The sequence below is a fragment of the Solanum pennellii genome, chromosome 1 (assembly GCF_001406875.1).
Source record: "Solanum pennellii chromosome 1, SPENNV200".
NCBI classification, from domain to species: domain Eukaryota; kingdom Viridiplantae; phylum Streptophyta; class Magnoliopsida; order Solanales; family Solanaceae; genus Solanum; species Solanum pennellii.
The window spans coordinates 107,462,868-107,481,931 of NC_028637.1; the positions used below are offsets into that span (position 1 = coordinate 107,462,868).

The following is a 19,064-nucleotide window of genomic DNA, read 5'->3' on the forward strand; positions in this document are numbered from 1 at the left end:
TTTCATTCTATATACAAGAGTCAAGAAAAATAATAACAAATAAATTATTAGTCCTAAAATGAATCTCAAAGTTAACAAAATAAAATATTATATCTCATAAAGAATAAGGGAAAATTACATTTAATCATAAATTCTCCTACATAATCATTTTGGACAAATAATCAATATATATAACTCAAAATCCACTAATCTTCATGCTTGATGTTATCATTTCATCCTATATACAAGAGTCAAGAAAAATAATAACAAATACATTATAGTCATAAAATAAATCTCAAAGACAACAAAACAAAATAATTTATCTAGAAGAAATAAAAATATGATGACATATTAGCCTTACTTGCTAATTAAAAGTAATATATGAAATAATATTTGAAAAAATAATGCACCTCAAAGCTTACAATTATTGTAACATTTCTTCCACTAATTCTCTACCCAAAGATGATTACAAAATAACACACAATTTTAGTGTGATTTTATAGTGTTAATATAACCTTTCACATTAAATAATTAAAAGTTATGAATATGAAAGGTTTAAGAGGTTATGAATATGAAAGGTTTTAGGGATATGAATATAATTAATACTAATTTAAGAATAGAATTTATATAATTAAAGAGGTATAAGCTTATAAAAAAAAAATAATTGAAAAAAATAAGAAAAAATGTCAAAAAAAAAAAAAAAAAAAAGAAAAATGAATGGAGGTCATAGAGGAGGTGAGAGGTGCCACATCACCTCCTCTATGATCCTCATTTATATATATATATAGATTAGTAATTTTTTTTTTGTCTTGAGACTTGTATTTAGTTATGCTGCTTCTTCACTTTTTTTCTCTGGTGTTTGCTTCTTCATCTCCTCCTTCACTACTTTCTGCTCCTTTTTTTTTTTTTTTTACAGAATTACCTTCTTCAAATTCTGTCTTACTTGCTGGTGAGTTCCTTTTTCAATTGGTAATATATTACTGTCAAAGATTTGAATCTCTTTTTCTATGGAATGAATTCTTGGTTTAGGCTTGAATCTTGGTTTAATACTTGAATTTTTGTAGCATTTTTCAATTTTCTGTTATTTGTAATTTGGAACAGTTTTACTTGACTTTGTACCAATTTTGACTTTGGGTCTGAGACTTTAATCTTGGTTAATACTTGATTTTGTAGATTTTATGTTGTTGTATTTTGGAATAGTTTTAGCAATTCTTGTGATTTTTTAATATATATATTTTCTATGATTTTTGTTGGGGTGTGAACCCAGATGTAATGGTCAAAATTGTGGATATTTAGAAGGTGTGTGGGTGCGAGTTGTTGAGTAAATAGTTGGTGAGATTTGATGTCTTAATTTTTCTTTTGATGATTGTTGATTTTGTGTACTGATTAACGCCATAATCCTTACTAGCATCCAAAATCAACTAACAACAGTGGAAAATATTGTGTGATTATTGGTGAAGATGTATAATTAAGTAAGTAAAATCATATTATCTCTGAATATCTAAAAGCTTGAGATGGATTACTTGAACTCACGCGGTATGGGACAAGGACTTGTATATGTCAAAGTTTTAAGATGAGATGGTCACACAATTCAACAAATATAATTTGATTTATTGCTGTTTAAAATTCTCTTTCCCAGGTAATGGAGACAACCTTTTGATGAACAACTGAAGGAAAACTAGTACATTAGCAAGATCTAAGGCCAGATATCATGTCTGATCGTGTTAAACAATCACATTCGGATTGTGATGGTAGAACCGGGAAGTCTATACATTCAGTTCAATCTGTTTGGATGGCACATTGGACTAGAACAAGCTACAATTCTACGGCAGAAACACAAAATCATGCATCTACTGCTCTTGGAAACAAGGAAAATGACAAAGATTCTAAGCCTCTCCAGTCAATTGTTAAAATGGAGACAATGTCCTCTAAATCCGTCAAAAGATTAAGAGAATCTGAAACTCAAACGTTTGAAGTCATTAACGAGACAAGTTCAAGAACCATTGCAAAAGAAACTCTAGGCAATTGGTCCCTACCAATGCACAATCCTTGTGAAAATGTCAAAACTCCCTTCCAGGATCCTTTGGATTTTGGTAAGACTCATCCATATGACATTGGTCGCCACACTGTTGCATCGAGGCCTTTGATAGATAATCCAAGTCACTTAGCATCTCATATTGTGCCATATCGAGATCCTGACCATTATGTAACTAAAGAATCGGAAAAGACACAGAAAGCTTTCGTGAGCAGATCATTCCTAGCTGCAAAAGAAGAAGTGCCTAGACTGGGAATGTTGGAGCATGAACATGGGAGATTGGTCACTCCAGAATTAATGCAGAATGACTCATTCTTTCTAGATGCACCCTCCACAAGCAAAAAACTTCTTCCAAAAATGGGTGGAGAAGAGTTCCAGAAGAATCCAGGTAGTTCCTTTGTCAGGTTGTTAAAAAATGAACCCGGTCCTTCCCATGTAACTGAACCAACAGAGTTACAAAAGCTACCACATCCATTGCGTGATGTAGAGTCAATGAGAACAAGCAATACCATGGACTCTGTAGTGGGAATGACTGGATATCGTCCCTGCGTTTCTCAGACCATCCATAGTATGTTAATCACAAAAGGAGCAGATGCTGGTCTGTTTGAAGGAAACAATGTAATCGGTAATTCAAGGATGTGGAGTAAAATTAATGGGAAAGCATCATTAAGTAGCCGTGATAAGCAATCTAAATCTTTTGTTCATTATAAGGGAGGAATGCAGCTTCAAATTCAAAATTGCTTCACAGGCAGTGAAAGAAAAGACAATATAGAAGACAGGAAGCGTTCTGAATTTGTGTTAAAGAATGAATCTTCAGCTGAAACTGATACCATGGACATGGATGTGTTTCAGGAGAAGAACCAGCTTTGTGGTATGTGCTATCCTCCGCTTGTGGTTTAAGTAGAGTTTATTTTGTTCATCGTCTTGCTAAGTTGTAACTGATCAATGAATCAAGTGATCTTTCTAAGGCTTAGTCAGCGATTAACTGAAAAGAAAAGAAAAAGTGGTTTAATTTGAGATGTACTGATTGAGTATACGTAATTTTACTCATTTAATGAATCTATCTTTCCTCTAATTTTGCAGGTACAAGTTCTTCTATAGCAAAGAAGGTAATCTTGAGATTTATTTAGTTCTTCATAAATTCCTATCTTCTTGCCAGGTTTCCAAGAGGGTATTTGATTTATCTTGAATTTTGTATTGTTAACTGCTTTCATATTTGTCTTCCTACCTGCTAGTTTCCAAGTCTGATGTGAGAAATCAATTAACAGTGAATTGGTCAGATACTGTTGTTCATTGTATGATAAGCTTAAAACCAAGTGGGAAAATGTTATTGATCGTGTTGCCAACCAAGTTAGAATGTGAGCAAATGTTCTGCAATAAACTGCCTAAAAACACTTCTAATAGCTTTTAATTTATACTAAATATCCCTAATCTTATTTGTATTAAGACAATTCTGTCAAGTCTAGGGAATAGATAGAGTCAGGGAACTCTTACCTCCTGTGGCTGTCTAGTAACTGGAGCTCCCTTGAATTTGTTAGTAGAAAACAAGATTGAGCTGAAATCTCCCCAAATCATCCAAGGCTTAGTGATGGCTAGTGATTGTTGTTTGAATTCATAAAGGCTTCATGTGCTCCAACACTGTATTGTAACCATAGATTAATTATTGTCATCAAACAGTTCGTAATATTCACATTTCCATTGTATTGCTTGTAATCTAGAATCTTGATTAATTTTGACCATTAGATATCTTGCAGGTGAACAAAATGGACCAAACATTTTCCCGTCCACTTGCACTTGAAGGCTCCAGGAAAGAAGCTGGACACAAACAGCTCAAGTTGGATATAAACTTAGAGCTCCCTGCTCCAACTGATAATATGGAGGCAAGTTCTTCCAGAACTGAAAGTTTCGACTTGGGATCAATACTGGCCCGTGCTGAACAACCCAGTTCATCAAGAACTGATTTCTGTCCCGAAGGGCTTCTTGGACATGACCCAGCTAATAGATGGGTTAAGCGCCTCAAAATGAGTGCTTGCGGTTCTTTGGCTTTTGGTACTAAAAGCTCCAGTTTAGTAGGAGAAACATCTAATGAGAAATCACACAAGTTCCTCAACCAAATTCCTAAAGGAACCATAGCTAACTCTGAATTAGCATCGTCTAGTAAACGTCATGGTAAAGAATTGATGGTTCACGACAACACTGCAAACTTAGCAATGAACTCTAGTGCTGCTTCTATGAGTGTTATCAAGAAAGATCTAGAGGCTTTGACTTCTCATTCTTGGATTCAAAGGTTGCTTCATGATAGGACTACCAATGCACCAAAGAGGCCCCAACCGGTGGTGGTTTGTGAGCCTCAAACCTCAAAGTTGGAGCTCGATGATTTCCAGAAGAAGCAACTTCCAAGCCTTGGTGCCATGGCCCTCATGGGTAAGGCAATGAATGGTTTTCAGCCATGTGAATATCATAGAAAAGGCCCTTTAGTTGTTTGGAACACTAAGAGTTTCTGAAAAGTCAAAGGTTGGCGCTAGTAGGTATTTTTATCTTATTTTTCATTTGGACTTCTGTATTTGCCTAGATGGTGGTGCTTTGTATTTAAACATAACGATGCACAGATACCTTGTTTCTCAAACAAGCTACTCATCTGGCTTCTTTCATCTGCATGTATACAACTATTTACAGCACTAATTACATGCCAAAGAGGTTCGTGATTGATTATGTGCAGTCTTGATTGTTGTGGCTGAAACCAAGTTCATGGGATAGTTAAACAATGCCAACTTTACTTTTGGAGAACACCGGTGGCTGACAACTTTAGACATGCCTTGTTGTTTGTTGAGATTGAGTTAACTTGTAGGAAGCATAATTCTTTTGAGTAGTTCTTTTTCTTCTACATATCCTTCTCTGCTTATTGATTATGACTTTTGCTACATTGCCTTTTTTTTCACCTGGTTTTGCAATGCTGTAAACGGTTTTTCAAGATTGTAGCTGCCACTTTTTCATGAAAACAATCAACTTGGTCTATTTCCATATTCAGTAACTTGTGTTTTCCAACATGGAGAGCATATGGTGCAAGATCTTACTTGTTAAAACCAACATCTTAAATGTTTTTTCACACAGACCAGGGGATAAGAAAAACATATTCCCATTTTGAAAAATCAAAGTACGCCATTTTTACACCCTGTAGTAAAAACAAAGAACGATATCATTGAATTCCAATAGAGAAGAGATGCATCATCAGAGATTTTTTATTTTTTTGAAGTAGAGTTTTTTACAATACGAAAAGCCTAAGTTGAGCAATAAATAAACTATTGAGTTCTTCAAAATGCTATCTTACATAATGTGACTCTTAGAACATGAACTAGGCAGCAACTTTAGTTTTATTTTGGACATGTGAGCATAGAAAGCTTCTTCCGGGGAGTCAACTGCTGAATGTGCTAGGTTTTTGTGGAAAATAGGTCATTCAAGTTGAGATTTGGATTTCCACTAGTTCAACAAGAGATGCATCCCTAGTTCATATAACTGTTCCATCTCTAATTGTGGCTTTCTCTGATATAATGATTATCCCTGATCGTATGTAGAATCCTTCCTCTGGTCGGTCTGCCTCTTGAACACCCTAAATATATTTCAAAGAAAAGAACATCAGGGAGTCTCATTCAATCAATTATGTATGTCTCAAAAATATAAGTGCTCCCATGCTACAAACAATCAAATCTGAATTGAACACTCTTCTGCTTTCTTTCTCGCGAGCAAGAAGCACACCAGCAATTTGTGTTTTGAACTTGACTGTGTGAACAATAGTTGTTGGGAAGCTAACCTCCGCCCTATAAGTACACGCTAAAGAAAGTCGGAGGATGCAAAAAAAGCTTACATCTTTATTAATGATTGAAACATTCTTTCCTATCTTTGCGTTCTTGTCAATGATACATTTCCTGTATAAGTGAAACCATAATCAAATTAAAGAATTCTCAAGTATGAAAATGAAATACATTTGTCAAAAAAGATAATATTCAATGTTCATTTACCTTATTTTTGTATTTTCCCCAATTCCAATCGGTACTTTCCCCTCTGCTAACAGGGAGGCAATCTCAGATTCTGTTTGGTAGTAGTCTGCTCCCATCATGAAAGTATCCTGTGGTTGTAAAACGTGTTAGAGATCTACACTTTACAACAAAATGTACTAGAAACAATAAGCTGCTGCATTTTTCACAAACTAAAGAAAATAAATGTGTTTGTTCAGGAATAGATTCAAAGGAAGATAAAAATTAGGGCTACACGCAAACCTTCAGTTCAACACCACAGTCTAAGCGCGATCTTTCACCCACTATGGAGTGTTCCACAGAGCAATCTCGCAAGAAACATCCATGAGAAATTATGGCATCCTTAATCTGAAAAAGCAGAGAATACAAAACTTATTAGAACCCACAAAAGACCAATTAATGCAAAACACTTGCAGTATTTACCCACTTACCTTGCAATTGTCTATCTTGGTTGGTGGAAGGAACCTAGGAGATGTGTAAAAAGGTGTTTTTGGATCGTAAAATTGGAACTCTGGAAACTGCAATGGAAATTAATCAGTTGGATTATGCACTGATGTAAAATAATTTCTGAGCTAGTCGTTAGAAGTACAAAGATGAATTTGCAACATGCCTCTTGTGTGAGCGCCAAGCTAGCATTATAGAAAGATTTAATTGTTCCAATGTCCTCCCAATAGTCTTTGAAAATGTATGCCTGACAAGATAGCATAAATTCATTAAAACTACAACTAATTTTTTATTTGAGCAACTAATGTACTCAATTCATAAAGATAATTTCAATCGAAAGATCCAAGATCCTTTACTTGAACATTGTAATCATCAATAGCTGCTGGTATAATTTCAGAGCCAAAATCATTAGAAGTGGGATAGCTCCATTTCAAGAGCTTCAACAATACATCTGTCTTGAATACATAAACTCCCATTGAAGCAATATAAGGGGATTTCTTCGCATCTTGTGGAGATAATCCAACAAGAGTAGTATCTACTTGCTGCAGCACAAGAAATAAATGAGTTAAATTCTAAAGGAACACTAGTCTGAATGTAAACCACAAAAATTTGTTTAGAAAGAAATCAGCACATATACTAAAAGAAAGAGTTCAACTAAACCTACCATTGCTTTAAGCTCAAAACCTTTTGGTTTTTCAGCAAACTGGACAACTCTGCCTCTGCTGTCAATCTTGACCAGCCCAAAATCTGATGCTCGGCTGATAAGTAAAGCTTAAATCTCAGCTTAACATAATTACAATAAGGTATTAAAAAATGTGGTGATGTTTTTACTTTGAAGTAATGTATAGCGTATGCATATCATTTTTAGAGGAGAAGCATTCTTTCTCCATCTTGTTTCTGATCTCACTCAATTCACTTAACCAATACTAGTTGTTTCTTATTGGAATTTAAACAAACCTGTCCTCAGCTGGTGCACATGAAAGAGTAATATCAGCATTTCTGTCAATATGGTTCTGTTTGAAGATCGGAGGCAGTCAGAAACTTTGTTTTTTAAAAGAAAAAAAAAAGGCAAACAAAGAATGAGGAGTGTGTAGGTAGTTAAAGTTGACATACCTGCACCAACTCCATATAATCCATCCTATAAAGATGATCCCCAGATAATACAAGGATATTTTCAATATTCTTGTTCTTAGCGTCCTGCAAGAATTGGTTGCGTTGTAAACACAAAAGTAGTATATGTCTGTACATAACAACTGATTCAAGAAAAAATAATGAAACATTTTTCAGAAATTATATCCGGTCGACAGAAGAGAGCAGTGGTGGATTAGTGTCCTAAAGATTTGTAGAGACAAACCTCAAAAACCCATATAAATTTTCTGACAGCATCTGCTGTTCCTTGAAACCATTTTTTTCCTGCTTCCCCAGGTGTCTGAGTTGCAGCTAGTACCTGTTTAATGACGGAATCCCTTTCAGTCAGTAAAACGAAGCAAGAAAGCAGAAAAAAAAATGAAAATAATCATCAGAAATTGTTACAGATTTTTTGTGAACAATTCACTTGGAGGACCAGCAAATTTACTCATATTAATTAGCTCAGCTGTCATATCTAGCAAGACTAATCCAGAAGTATAGTCTCAAACCTCGACAAATCCATCTCCAAAGCTCACACCATTGCCAAAATACGTTCGAGCAATGTGACGATTCAGGGCAGCAGAATTGTACTGTGTCAGCACAAAAATCTTGTTAATAGCACTGTTGATACAGTTGCTCATTGGGATGTCTATCAGCCTGTAGCATCCTCCAACCGGAACCTGGTGCCATGTTGCACAAAACATCAGAATCTTAAGAAATTGACTACGGAGTGGACATCAACTTGCAATCTTGTACACCTATTCTATCTATTGTTAATCGATGTAGAAATCAAAAAATAACATATCATTAAAAAAAAATCTGAAATTTAACACGAGATAAACAAAAGTAACTTGGAAGAGAGTTTTAACTGGACATTAAGCATCTAAAACAAAAAATTGATAAAACTTTCATGAGCAAAGACAAATCTCTTACAGCAGGGGTTGCAGTTCTACTTGTAAGTGGGAATAACTTGGTCCCTTCGCCTCCTCCTAATATGACTGCAGCCACATCCTTGGGATTTGCCCGGCGTCTCTCAAGACGTGGCATATCTACGAACTACATAAGTCCAACAAACAATCACAATCACAGACTGATGCAGATAAATATTGTAAGCTTAACCGAACAGAATATCTTCTCAACACGAAACAAATATATAGCAAAAGACTAGTACTAGAACTTCAACAAAATTAAACTCACAACCCATAATATTATAAGTATGGTGAGTTCAATGCTAACAATCTTAAATATTGGATTCGCTTCCATTCACAATATAGTTCATATGAGATTGTTTCCACCATATCTACAACACTATTATGGCATTATTTGAAGCATACATGTCCTAATAAAGAGAAAAGAATTGATTATTACCACAGTCTCTGTGTCATTTTCAGTAGTGATCACAGAGTAAGCAACCCCAGGTTTAATCTTCTTCTCCTTCTTCTCAAGTTTCAAACTTTTCGACAACTGATTAATCCTGAGACTGTTGTTCAAACTCCCTCTGATCTTCTCTCCAAAAAACTCCTTCTCTCCATTGTTAAAGCCACCAGTGCTCACTCTCCCCAAATGAACCGTCGATTTCATAGCCGCACAACAAGTATCCATTTCTGCAGCCAATCAACAAATCAGCAATCCCATATCAACGGATCCAAATCAAATAGATTTATTCAAATCTCAATAAAGTATGTGTAATTTCTAAGCAACCAAGAAAAGTATAAAATACATAAAGAAAATATCACTAATTAAAAAAAAAAATGGTCGGTAAACCCAAAACCCAAGCTAACTATATGCTCAGTACTTAAACCCATAGCATTACCACAAAAACATGAATCTCTACATAAAATTAGGTATTTTATACATATATTTTCTAAAATTTATACAAAGAAAATATATGTATAAAAATTCACCCATATTACAAAGAAAGCTAAAGGGTGAACCCATATCATAAAAATTCACCTGTGGAGTTCCTCAATATTATAGCATTAAAAGACAAAATAAAAAAGAAACAAGATTTTGAACCTGGAAAGTGATGATGTTTGGATCTTGAAAACAAGAATGTCAAACAAGTAACCAAAATCAGTGAAAGAAAAAATGGAAAATTGCTAGTGGTGTAGAATCAAGAATCTTGAAAAGTAATTAAGAAAAAGTTTTAAGGAGATCTAGAATTGACAGTGAATCACAAGAAGTTGTGTAATTGAGTGATCAAGTGGACAAAGGGGAGTGTGATCAGCTTTATTGGCTTGTGAACCCTCACGAGAAACCTTGCTAATCTTTCTATTTATACTCATTTCCATATCCCTATTTACATACAAGTTTTTAACGTATACACCCCATAACTTTTTCCAATATTTATTTTAACTTAAATAATATTTTATTTTCCCTAAATATATTAACAACTCTTTAAATTTATTTAGATCCTCAAATTATAAAACATTTGAAAATCTTCACATTTACTCTCTTTATTCACTTTTATTTTGATAAAATCTTCATTATCATTTAAAATAATTAAATAATATAAAATTTAAGAAAAATATTTGAATTTTTTTTAGCGATAAAACTTAGTCATTATTAAATAAAATCACTGAAAATTAGACTGGAAAAGTCGTGCTAACAGTTATTTTTCCAAGATTAATTGACAGACGTCATAGTGTGTAGGGTCCACCAAGATCTGGACAATAGAGACCCATTACAGGCCAAACACCTGTCTTTTTATTGTTAATATTATTCTATGAACCATATGATTTGCAAGAAAATAGTTAAATTAAACTATATACAATTTCCACACTCATGAATGTCATTTTATATACTACTATAGTCTTAGAGAGATCTTTGTCCGTTAAAAAATTTGGTGGGGTCGGACATTATTTAGTTGGAGATTAGTTGACAATTTCATACCAAAATCTTCAAATAATTTATCATCATAATGTTACACTTTATTAGTGTAGGCCACTTATCTATCCGAAAGTATTCTGGCATTGATGTTCTTTCCCAATTTGACATTTTTACCATGGAGAGAGTTGGTATGATTCATTTAAACTTTTATAAATTATGCTGAATGGTACCTAAAATTGATTCAAATATTATCATTTTATTCTAGTTAAAGTGATTAAAAAGATTAGTTCAGCTTCATCTGATCCAAGCTTTGTGGGCTAAGAAATTTAAAGGGCTTTAATCTTGAAAATGTTCAATCCAATCCAATCATAGAGGGAGAGCGAGGGACTAGCTTTTTTTTCTTTTTCTTTTCAAACTGCTAATGTTGTTGTTTCAATAACACTAGCAAAAAAAAATAATCTAGTGTAATCAGCGTGTATCTCGCATACTCGATATGCGACCAATATAAGAGAGTGACAAGCAAGATGAGAGGGTAGCGAGAGCACGAGATTTGTCTGTGTATCATAGATTCATGAGAATCTACTTGGATAGAGTGTATGTAGAACAAATTATACTAATTTTGAGTCTATATATTTCGAGATACATGTATTTGGACTACCAAAGTCTGGTAAGATTCATCATATTACAACATATAGTGTATATAAATGATTAGATTATATACCTTATATAAACAAAAATTAGGGCCATGGGCCGACCTCGACCCGGCCTTGATCAAGTCTTAAAGATTATGAACTTATATGGATCAGACTTATAAATTCCTAATTTTATAAGAGCTTAGGAACTTGTATTTCAAACCTATCCTAATAATTAATTGAATTGAGTTGGACTGATCCATAACTAAGACCGTTTTGACGGCTCAAATTCTCGTAAAGCAAAAAGGAGATGATATGTTGGGTGTTTTGTTGAATTAATTAGCTAAAGACCTTAGAAAAATAAATAAAGATGTTAAAAGATGAATTAATGAGGATTGGATTGTGAAGGAGACAATGAGACAGTGCATGTTAGAGATTAGTTAGATAATTGAAGGTTTAATGTAAAAATGTGCTTGTCTTCTTTCACTATTTGGAAGATTCCACCCATCTTTATATGTATGTCACTTACTCCATTCATATAACCAAAATACTAAATAAGTTATTTTGATAAAATTATTTTTACAACATTGATTTATGTATATATATATATATAAAATCGATTTTTGATCATGTTTGTAATATTATTTAAGTGGCTGATTATTATTTACCAAATAACTATATTATATAGGGATAATCACAAGTATCCCCTCAATCTATGCTCGAAATCTCAGAGACGCAATTATACTATACTAAGGTCCTATTATCCCCTGAACTTATTTTTAAATAATTTTCTGTCCCTTTTTGGTCTACGTGACTTTTTTTTTCAAACTAGTGCTACGTAGGTTAAAAAGGGGTAGAAAACTACTTATAAAATAAATTCAGGGGTTAATAGGACCTTAGTATAGTATAAGTGTATCTCTAAAATTTTAGACATAGGTTAAGGAGATACTTGGGCATTATCCTTATTATATATAGAGCCTGTTTGGCTCAGCTTAAAAGCTGGTCAAACTGACTTAAAAGCTGATTTTTGACTTATTTAGTTGTTTGGCAATACTCAAAACAACTTATTTTAAGTTAAAAAAAACTTATTTTAAGCCAAAAGTTAAAAGCTGGGGTAGGGGTGCTTTTTTTTTTTTAGCTTATAAGCTGTTTTAAGTTGACCACATTTTTATCTTTTTGCCCTTAATATTTTTATACAATCTCCAAATTACAACATAATCCTAACATCTCTTTCTTCCATTTTTCCCTTTTCACGTTTGGCATAGCAACTTCAGCACTTTTATCCAAACACATAACTGCTTATTTTAAAAATAAGTTTCAGCACTTTCAAAAGTACTTTTTTAAAGCTGCTTTTATTAAGCCCATCCAAACGGGCCTATATTATTCTACTTTCACTGAGTTGTTTTCAGTACACCAATAATACTGATTACTTATAATAGAGTTTATATTATTTTTTGTGATGTACTAACGACAACAATTCCATATAGTACAATGAATTGTATAACAATTTTAACATAATTATTTAAAATCAATTATTTTTTTCTTTTATGCAAAATATCTATGACATATTTAATTATTAATGATATCTTGACTAATCCTCTGGGAAAAGAAAGCGACCCAAAATTGCAGAAGAATGAAACAACGGTTCCTTATCATACGCTGCCAAATTCTTCTCTATTATCATAATAACCTGTGCAAAGAGAGAAGCGTCAACGGCTCACAATGAATTGCGTTAAAGTTATTCCATCTGTTTTAATTTATTTATATAGTCGTAACAATATCAAATTTTAAAAAACAAGATTATTTTTGAATTTTTCTTTTTCATATTGGAAATGTATAATACAAAAATTTTACTTAATTTTATGACTTTAATTATATAAAAGTTAATTAAAAAAATAAAATAAATATTCTTTTTTAAATGGATTAAAACTGTAACTTTTTAAATTATGGTTTCGAAAAGAGGTAAATGTCCACTAATAAAGGTGTAAGACAGATTGTGTAGCCACTGAATTGTACCACAATTTCATATTTATTTTTTTAATGTTTGGTAAGAGAATATAAATTAGTCCAAACAAACACAACTTTGATCAATATATCAATTTTCTCATTTATTAAGGAGCTTGTTTCCATAGTAAAAATATTTGCCTCCTCCATACAAACACAACTTGATCAATTTAGTGAAATCACATATATAAAATTTAGAACAGATAATATGTACTCAACTTTATTCCTCTCTAAAATAATAATATAAGAGTGTTTTCATATATTATATGATTTCATTATTTAATTCTGAATACGAAATTAATAACGAAAGGGATTACACAAAATAGTATAGTGACAACTGACAAGTGATAATAAATGTGATGCAGTATCATGATTTTCGCTCCACTAAAATAGGCGCAGGGGTCCAAGAATTAGAAACCTATCAATTGTAGTATCCAACTGAATTTTGCAAATATAAAGAACAAAAATATTTACATGGTCACATATCAATGATTATTCGGAAACTTTCACATACAGCTATTTAAAAATAATCAATTATTTTCTATAACTATAGTTTGATAATTACAATTTATAGCAACATGTTATATGGAGGAGAGAGGCGAGTGAGACTGGAAGAGAGAAGAGAGAGGCGAGAGAGGGAGAAAAGAGTGGGAAAAAGGTGAATTATATATGAATATTGGTTAGATAATTGTATATTGTTTGTATATATGGCAAGAGAGATTGAGAGAGGGAGGAGAGAAGAGAGCGAGATTGGGAGAGGGAGGATAGAGGTGAATGAGATCGAGAGAGGGTGGAGAGAGTCAAGCGAGAGAGGACAGAGAGAGGGAGAGAGGTGAACTGTATATTTATATAATTGTATATTATACATATGCATTTGTATATATGGCAAGCGAAATTAGGAGAGGGAGGAGAGATACAAGAGAGATTGAGAGAGGGAGGAGAGAGGCGAGCAAGATTGAGAGAGGGAGGAGAGAGGCGAGCGAGAGAGGGCAGAGAGTGGGAGAGAGGTGAATTGTATATGTATATAGATTGTATATTATACTATACATATGTATATATCCTAGCGAATCATACATATACAAACGTGACTAATTATACAAACTCAAAGTCAACCCACGTAATTAATGTATAATGTTAATTCTGAATACAAACTATAGCTATAATGAGTAATTAAATAATATAAGTTTGCTTCGCCGCGTAATTTTTCATTATTAATCTTTTCAAAAAATTAAATTTGTTTTAGAATATTTGATTACAATATATAATAGAAGTAGGTAATATCCATAACCAAATAGATGCATTTTATTCGAAAATTGTTATTTGTTTTTGTCCCACTAACAAAACCACTTATATATACAAAAAATTTTAACAAAGAGGAAAAAAAAAAACTAAATGGGCCTACAGTAGCCTTTTACGTGAATCAGCCAGCCGTCTGTCGTGATTGAGATTATTACGGTCCAAATAGAAAATGGGCTTAAAAAGCCCATTTCTTATTTTTTTTTTTATTTTATCCTCCCTTAGGAGCTTCCACCCCTTTTGCTTCTTTGGTGCCTCGAACTCGCAATCATTGGGTTGGAAGTGAGGAGTGCTTACCATCCGAGCAATTTCCTCTTGTCAAAAGCACATTTCTTCGTTTTTGTGTTTCACTCTTTTACAATGTAAGGATCGTTTGGTTTAAATACAAGTTATGCTAGGATTAGTTATATTGATTATTTGATTTATCGTACTAAAAATCATAACCATAGCATACTTCCTAAAAATAAGTGGTTGATTACAAAAATACCCTCTTATTGAGCTTTTTTTGAAATTAACTATCCAATCCATCTAATATAGAAAAGCAATCAAAACTACAACTAAAACAGCAGCTAAAGCAAGAGTAAAATTTCAATAAATATTCACCAAAAAAATTTGTCAAAAAAGCTCTGCATCAAAGCAATAGAAAAAACTAGCTTATATGGCAAAGGAATAACAGAAACTTGACCAAAATTGCAGCAATCGCTACAACAAACCAACCAAAACTACAACTAAAACAACAGCTAAACGGGAGTAAGTTTGAAGGTTACTATTAGCGAAACTGAAGTTGCAACAAACATAATGAAACACATTTAAGTACGGATACATAATCATATACTGCAACACTATGATACATAAATATCCGTGAGTTTACATTCAGAATGGTAAAGACTAGAAATATAATAGTAACGAAAAGCCTAACTTTCGTCTTTCCACTTCTTTTTTAATAATTGGAAAAATCCCCCACACCTTAAGAACATCATCATCATGAATCAAATCCATTACATCTTCAGAAGAATTGATGCATTTTTCCAATACAGTAGTATTTAGAATTCCAGTATTCATGTCATAGGCGCAGAAATTTTTTTTTGGTCCTTTTTCATGTATAGTAAATAGCCCCCTCCTTTTTGGTATCAGAAACCGATATCAGTAAGGAATTAAGGTTTTATAAGCCAAAGGGGTTTTAGATCGAAAAGCCTCAAAAGCAGGGCGGACTCGTGACTAATAACTCAACCAACAATATTCAGATTTGTAAAATAAACTATGGACAGAGAAAAAAAAATCAAACTAGAAGATACAAACCTGAACTTAATTAACTTTGATTGAGACGAGTGTAGGTAGATAACGATTATTAGCTTATTTACACATTTATATTTATTCATTTTTAATTTAGGCTTTTGGGTTTGAGTACCCCGGGATATGGGGGTTACCTTTATTAGGGAGTAGTTAATCTCCAATGTGGGACTTTTCAATGCGAATATGAATTTAATCAAATTTCAATATGGGTACCTTAGCTTATACCGGATGGAATCAACAAATAAATAATAATCATCCATGCCTTGCCAGTCTAAGAGCTAGAAGAAGTAAAGCGTCTTGTTGCATAGGTTGGATAACTAATTACTACTTAATAGTTGATTAAGACCTAATTAAGTTCGATTTAATAAACAAAATTAGGTCTTAGTTAATTCATACTATCCTTATCTCTTCCTAAAAGGCCCTTTTAGAAGCATTAAGTTTGCAATTAGAGAATTACACAGAATGTTATGACTTTAAGACATTATTTGATTAATTAGGCCAAATAGCAGAATAATTCTGCTCGTTGTCTTGAATCCTAGTGCCTTCCATTCCAGCCTCCCGTAGCTATCGGGAATCAAAGATTAGAAGGCTTTGCTTTGATTTATTTAAAATTTTGATCGTTGCTCCAAAGAAAAAAAGAAAGTACATTTACTTTAAAAAATTATAAGACTTAATATATCGATTTATTAAGAGGAACTTTCACTTATAGTCACTCAAAAATAGTTTAATTACTCTCCATAACTATAGTTTGATAATTAAAATTTGTAGTTACATGTCATAGGGAGGAGAGAGGCGAGCGAGAGAGGGCAAAGAGTGGGAGAGAGGTAAATTATATATGTATATCGGTCAGATAATTGTACATTGTACATATGTATTTGTATATATGACAAGCGAGATTGGGAGAGGGAGGAGAGAGACAAGTGAGATTGGGAGAGTGAGGAGAGAGGCGAGCGAGATTGGGAGAAGAAGAAGAGAGGTGAGAAAGAGACGTCAGAGAGTGGGAGAGATGAATTGTATATGTATATCGGTCAGATAATTGTATATTATGCAGATGCATTTGTATATATGGCGAGCAAGAGATGACGGAGAATGGGAGAGAGGTGAATTGTATATGTATATCGGTTTCAATTGTATATTATGCATATGCATTTGTATATATGGCAAGCAAGATTGAGAGAGGGAGGAGAAAAACGAGTGAGGGAGTGGGAGGGAGGTGAATTTGTATGTGTATACCGGTTACATAATTGTATGTTATACATATGTATTTATATATCTGGCGAATTATACATATATAAACGTGACTACTTATACAAACTCGAAGTCAGACCACGCAATTAATGTGTAATGGAGCCTATAGATGTGGGCTTCTAAGCCGCCCTCAAGCCCAATCATCATTGAACTGGGCTACTCGATGGACCGATGCCCCGATCAAACTTTAACACAGTATAGCGGGTAAAGTGCATGTATACCCGAGCACCCGAGAAGTCTCTAATTTAACTTTTGATATGTTCTTTTTAGAAAAATAAAAAAATAAAAATGTATATCTACTTTGGAATAACTTTAGTTATATGAGTGTTTGAAGCTAATCTTAATAAATTTTAACTTCATACATTGTATACAAAGTTTTATCTAAGATAAAATCCAAATAAAAATGAATGAACTTCATTCATACGTAACTTTTGAAATTTGATTTTAACAAATTTCAGACAATGTGTTTGAAGTTTAATTTTGACAAACCTAACTCAACAATTACATATCTAAAGTGGAATGCGTACAAATTCTAAAAACATTAATACAAATTAAATTGCTATGTCAACTTCTACTAACTAAAATTGTAAGGTCTAACTATCTCTAAGTTTAATTTCTCAAGCAAGATTATTTCTTTAACTAATAATTCTAATCACCATTATTACAAGTTTTTGACATGATTTAATGACATTGTCCACTTTTTTGCCATTTATATCTATCCAAAAAATCTGAAAGTTTCATGGATAGTAATATTGTGAGTAGTGAGTACATAAAGAAATCTGTAGTATATATAATTGCCCTGATTTTTGTTCTTAATACTTATAATATTGAGCAATAACGTAGGAGATCCTTATACTTAATTCGAATTATTAATTGCATCTAGTGATGGCAAATGGGCGGGTTGGATCAAATGTGAGCGGGTTGTAAATGGGTAAACATAAAATGGATAAGTAATTCAACCCGCCCGTATATTTTAGTCTTTTTTTAGATGAAAAATGTTGAACATGCTTCATTTAGTTTTAATGTATCATAAAATTTTTTAAAAAAATCCTATAATTTTTCAATAGAAAATAAATTTATGTAATAACAAGATGAAAATATTATTAATTTCAAAGTAAATGAATATTTGTATTTAGGACTGAAACATGCTTAACTCACTTCAAGCAATGTCAATACTAATACATATTTGCTTATTTACACTATTATTGATTATCCCATATAAAATTAAATAAATAAATAAAATGTAATTATAACTAACTGTAAAATTAGGTCTTAGGCCTAACTCACACCCCAAAAGCTAGCTCAAAGGGAGGAGGATTGCCCAAGCCTTATAAGGAGTCCACCCATCTCATTAATCACCGATGTGGGACTTTTGTCATTCTTTAACACCCCACCTCACGCCCAGTGCTTAGCATGTGGTGCGTGGGCAATTTAATTTTGGGGACCCCAACATCGGGTGAGACGGGCCCTGCTTTGATACCATGTAAAATTAGGTCTTAGGCCTAACTCACACCCCAAAAGCTAGCTCAAAGGGAGGAGGATTGCCCAAGCCTTATAAGGAGTCCACCCATCTCATTAATCACCGATGTGGGACTTTTGTCATTCTTTAACACTAACAAAAGAAATGTACATTTGGATTATATATTTTTGGAGGGTCAAAGACTTCACCTTTTCAATTATAGAGAAGAACAGTTAGTTAATAGAATAACATAAAAAAGAAGAGAAGTTACATTATTTTTAGTGATATCGTGAATTTTGAGTGAAGAAAAGTTAGAAACTTAATCTATTTGACTAATTCATATTTTACCCATATTTTTATGGTTCAAATATGAGTATCAATCCATATTTTACCCATATGAAAAATCACTCGCCCAACCCATTAAAATATGAAGGGTTTGGACGAATAACCAAACTATGAGCTCATTTTTCTGACACTAGTGACACCCTTTTATCTATAACCTTATTAACCGAATACTTAAATTGAAACAAACTCAAATATAAGGGTCTTTCGAGCAATGTTGCCTAAATTAAAAGTTAAAATTATGGGGTGCAAGCTCAATGATTTTGGGCATGTAGTAGTGAGATATAAAAAGTGGAAATTGTGTGGTTTCTTTTATGAAGAAAAAAATATAATAAAATAAAAAA

General features: G+C 32.9%; 2 protein-coding genes across 3 annotated transcripts; one reads left to right on the forward strand and one right to left on the reverse strand.

Moving 5' to 3' along the window:
* Window positions 1-775: 775 nt before the first annotated feature.
* On the forward strand, window positions 776-4,801 carry LOC107008154. 2 transcript variants are annotated; one of them, XM_015207081.2, is made up of 4 exons: window positions 776-928; window positions 1,619-2,885; window positions 3,098-3,123; window positions 3,769-4,801. In XM_015207081.2, exons 2-4 carry the CDS (start codon window positions 1,691-1,693, stop codon window positions 4,516-4,518), a joined length of 1,971 nt encoding a protein of 656 aa, XP_015062567.1. In that variant the 5' UTR covers window positions 776-928; window positions 1,619-1,690; the 3' UTR covers window positions 4,519-4,801. The 2 variants fall into 2 exon arrangements, with proteins under 2 accessions (XP_015062567.1, XP_015062568.1); XM_015207082.2 differs by lacking the exon at window positions 776-928 and having other exon boundaries at window positions 1,617-2,885.
* Window positions 4,802-5,192: 391 nt separating this feature from the next.
* On the reverse strand, window positions 5,193-9,882 carry LOC107008126 (glucose-1-phosphate adenylyltransferase large subunit 1). The gene is made up of 15 exons (XM_015207047.2): window positions 9,634-9,882; window positions 8,986-9,221; window positions 8,551-8,673; window positions 8,127-8,297; window positions 7,844-7,936; window positions 7,603-7,686; window positions 7,447-7,502; window positions 7,154-7,247; window positions 6,846-7,031; window positions 6,656-6,736; window positions 6,477-6,563; window positions 6,289-6,393; window positions 6,031-6,137; window positions 5,877-5,937; window positions 5,193-5,621 (listed from the first exon to the last, which is right to left on the reverse strand). Exons 2-15 carry the CDS (start codon window positions 9,217-9,219, stop codon window positions 5,520-5,522), a joined length of 1,584 nt encoding a protein of 527 aa, XP_015062533.1. The 5' UTR covers window positions 9,220-9,221; window positions 9,634-9,882; the 3' UTR covers window positions 5,193-5,519.
* Window positions 9,883-19,064: the final 9,182 nt, after the last annotated feature.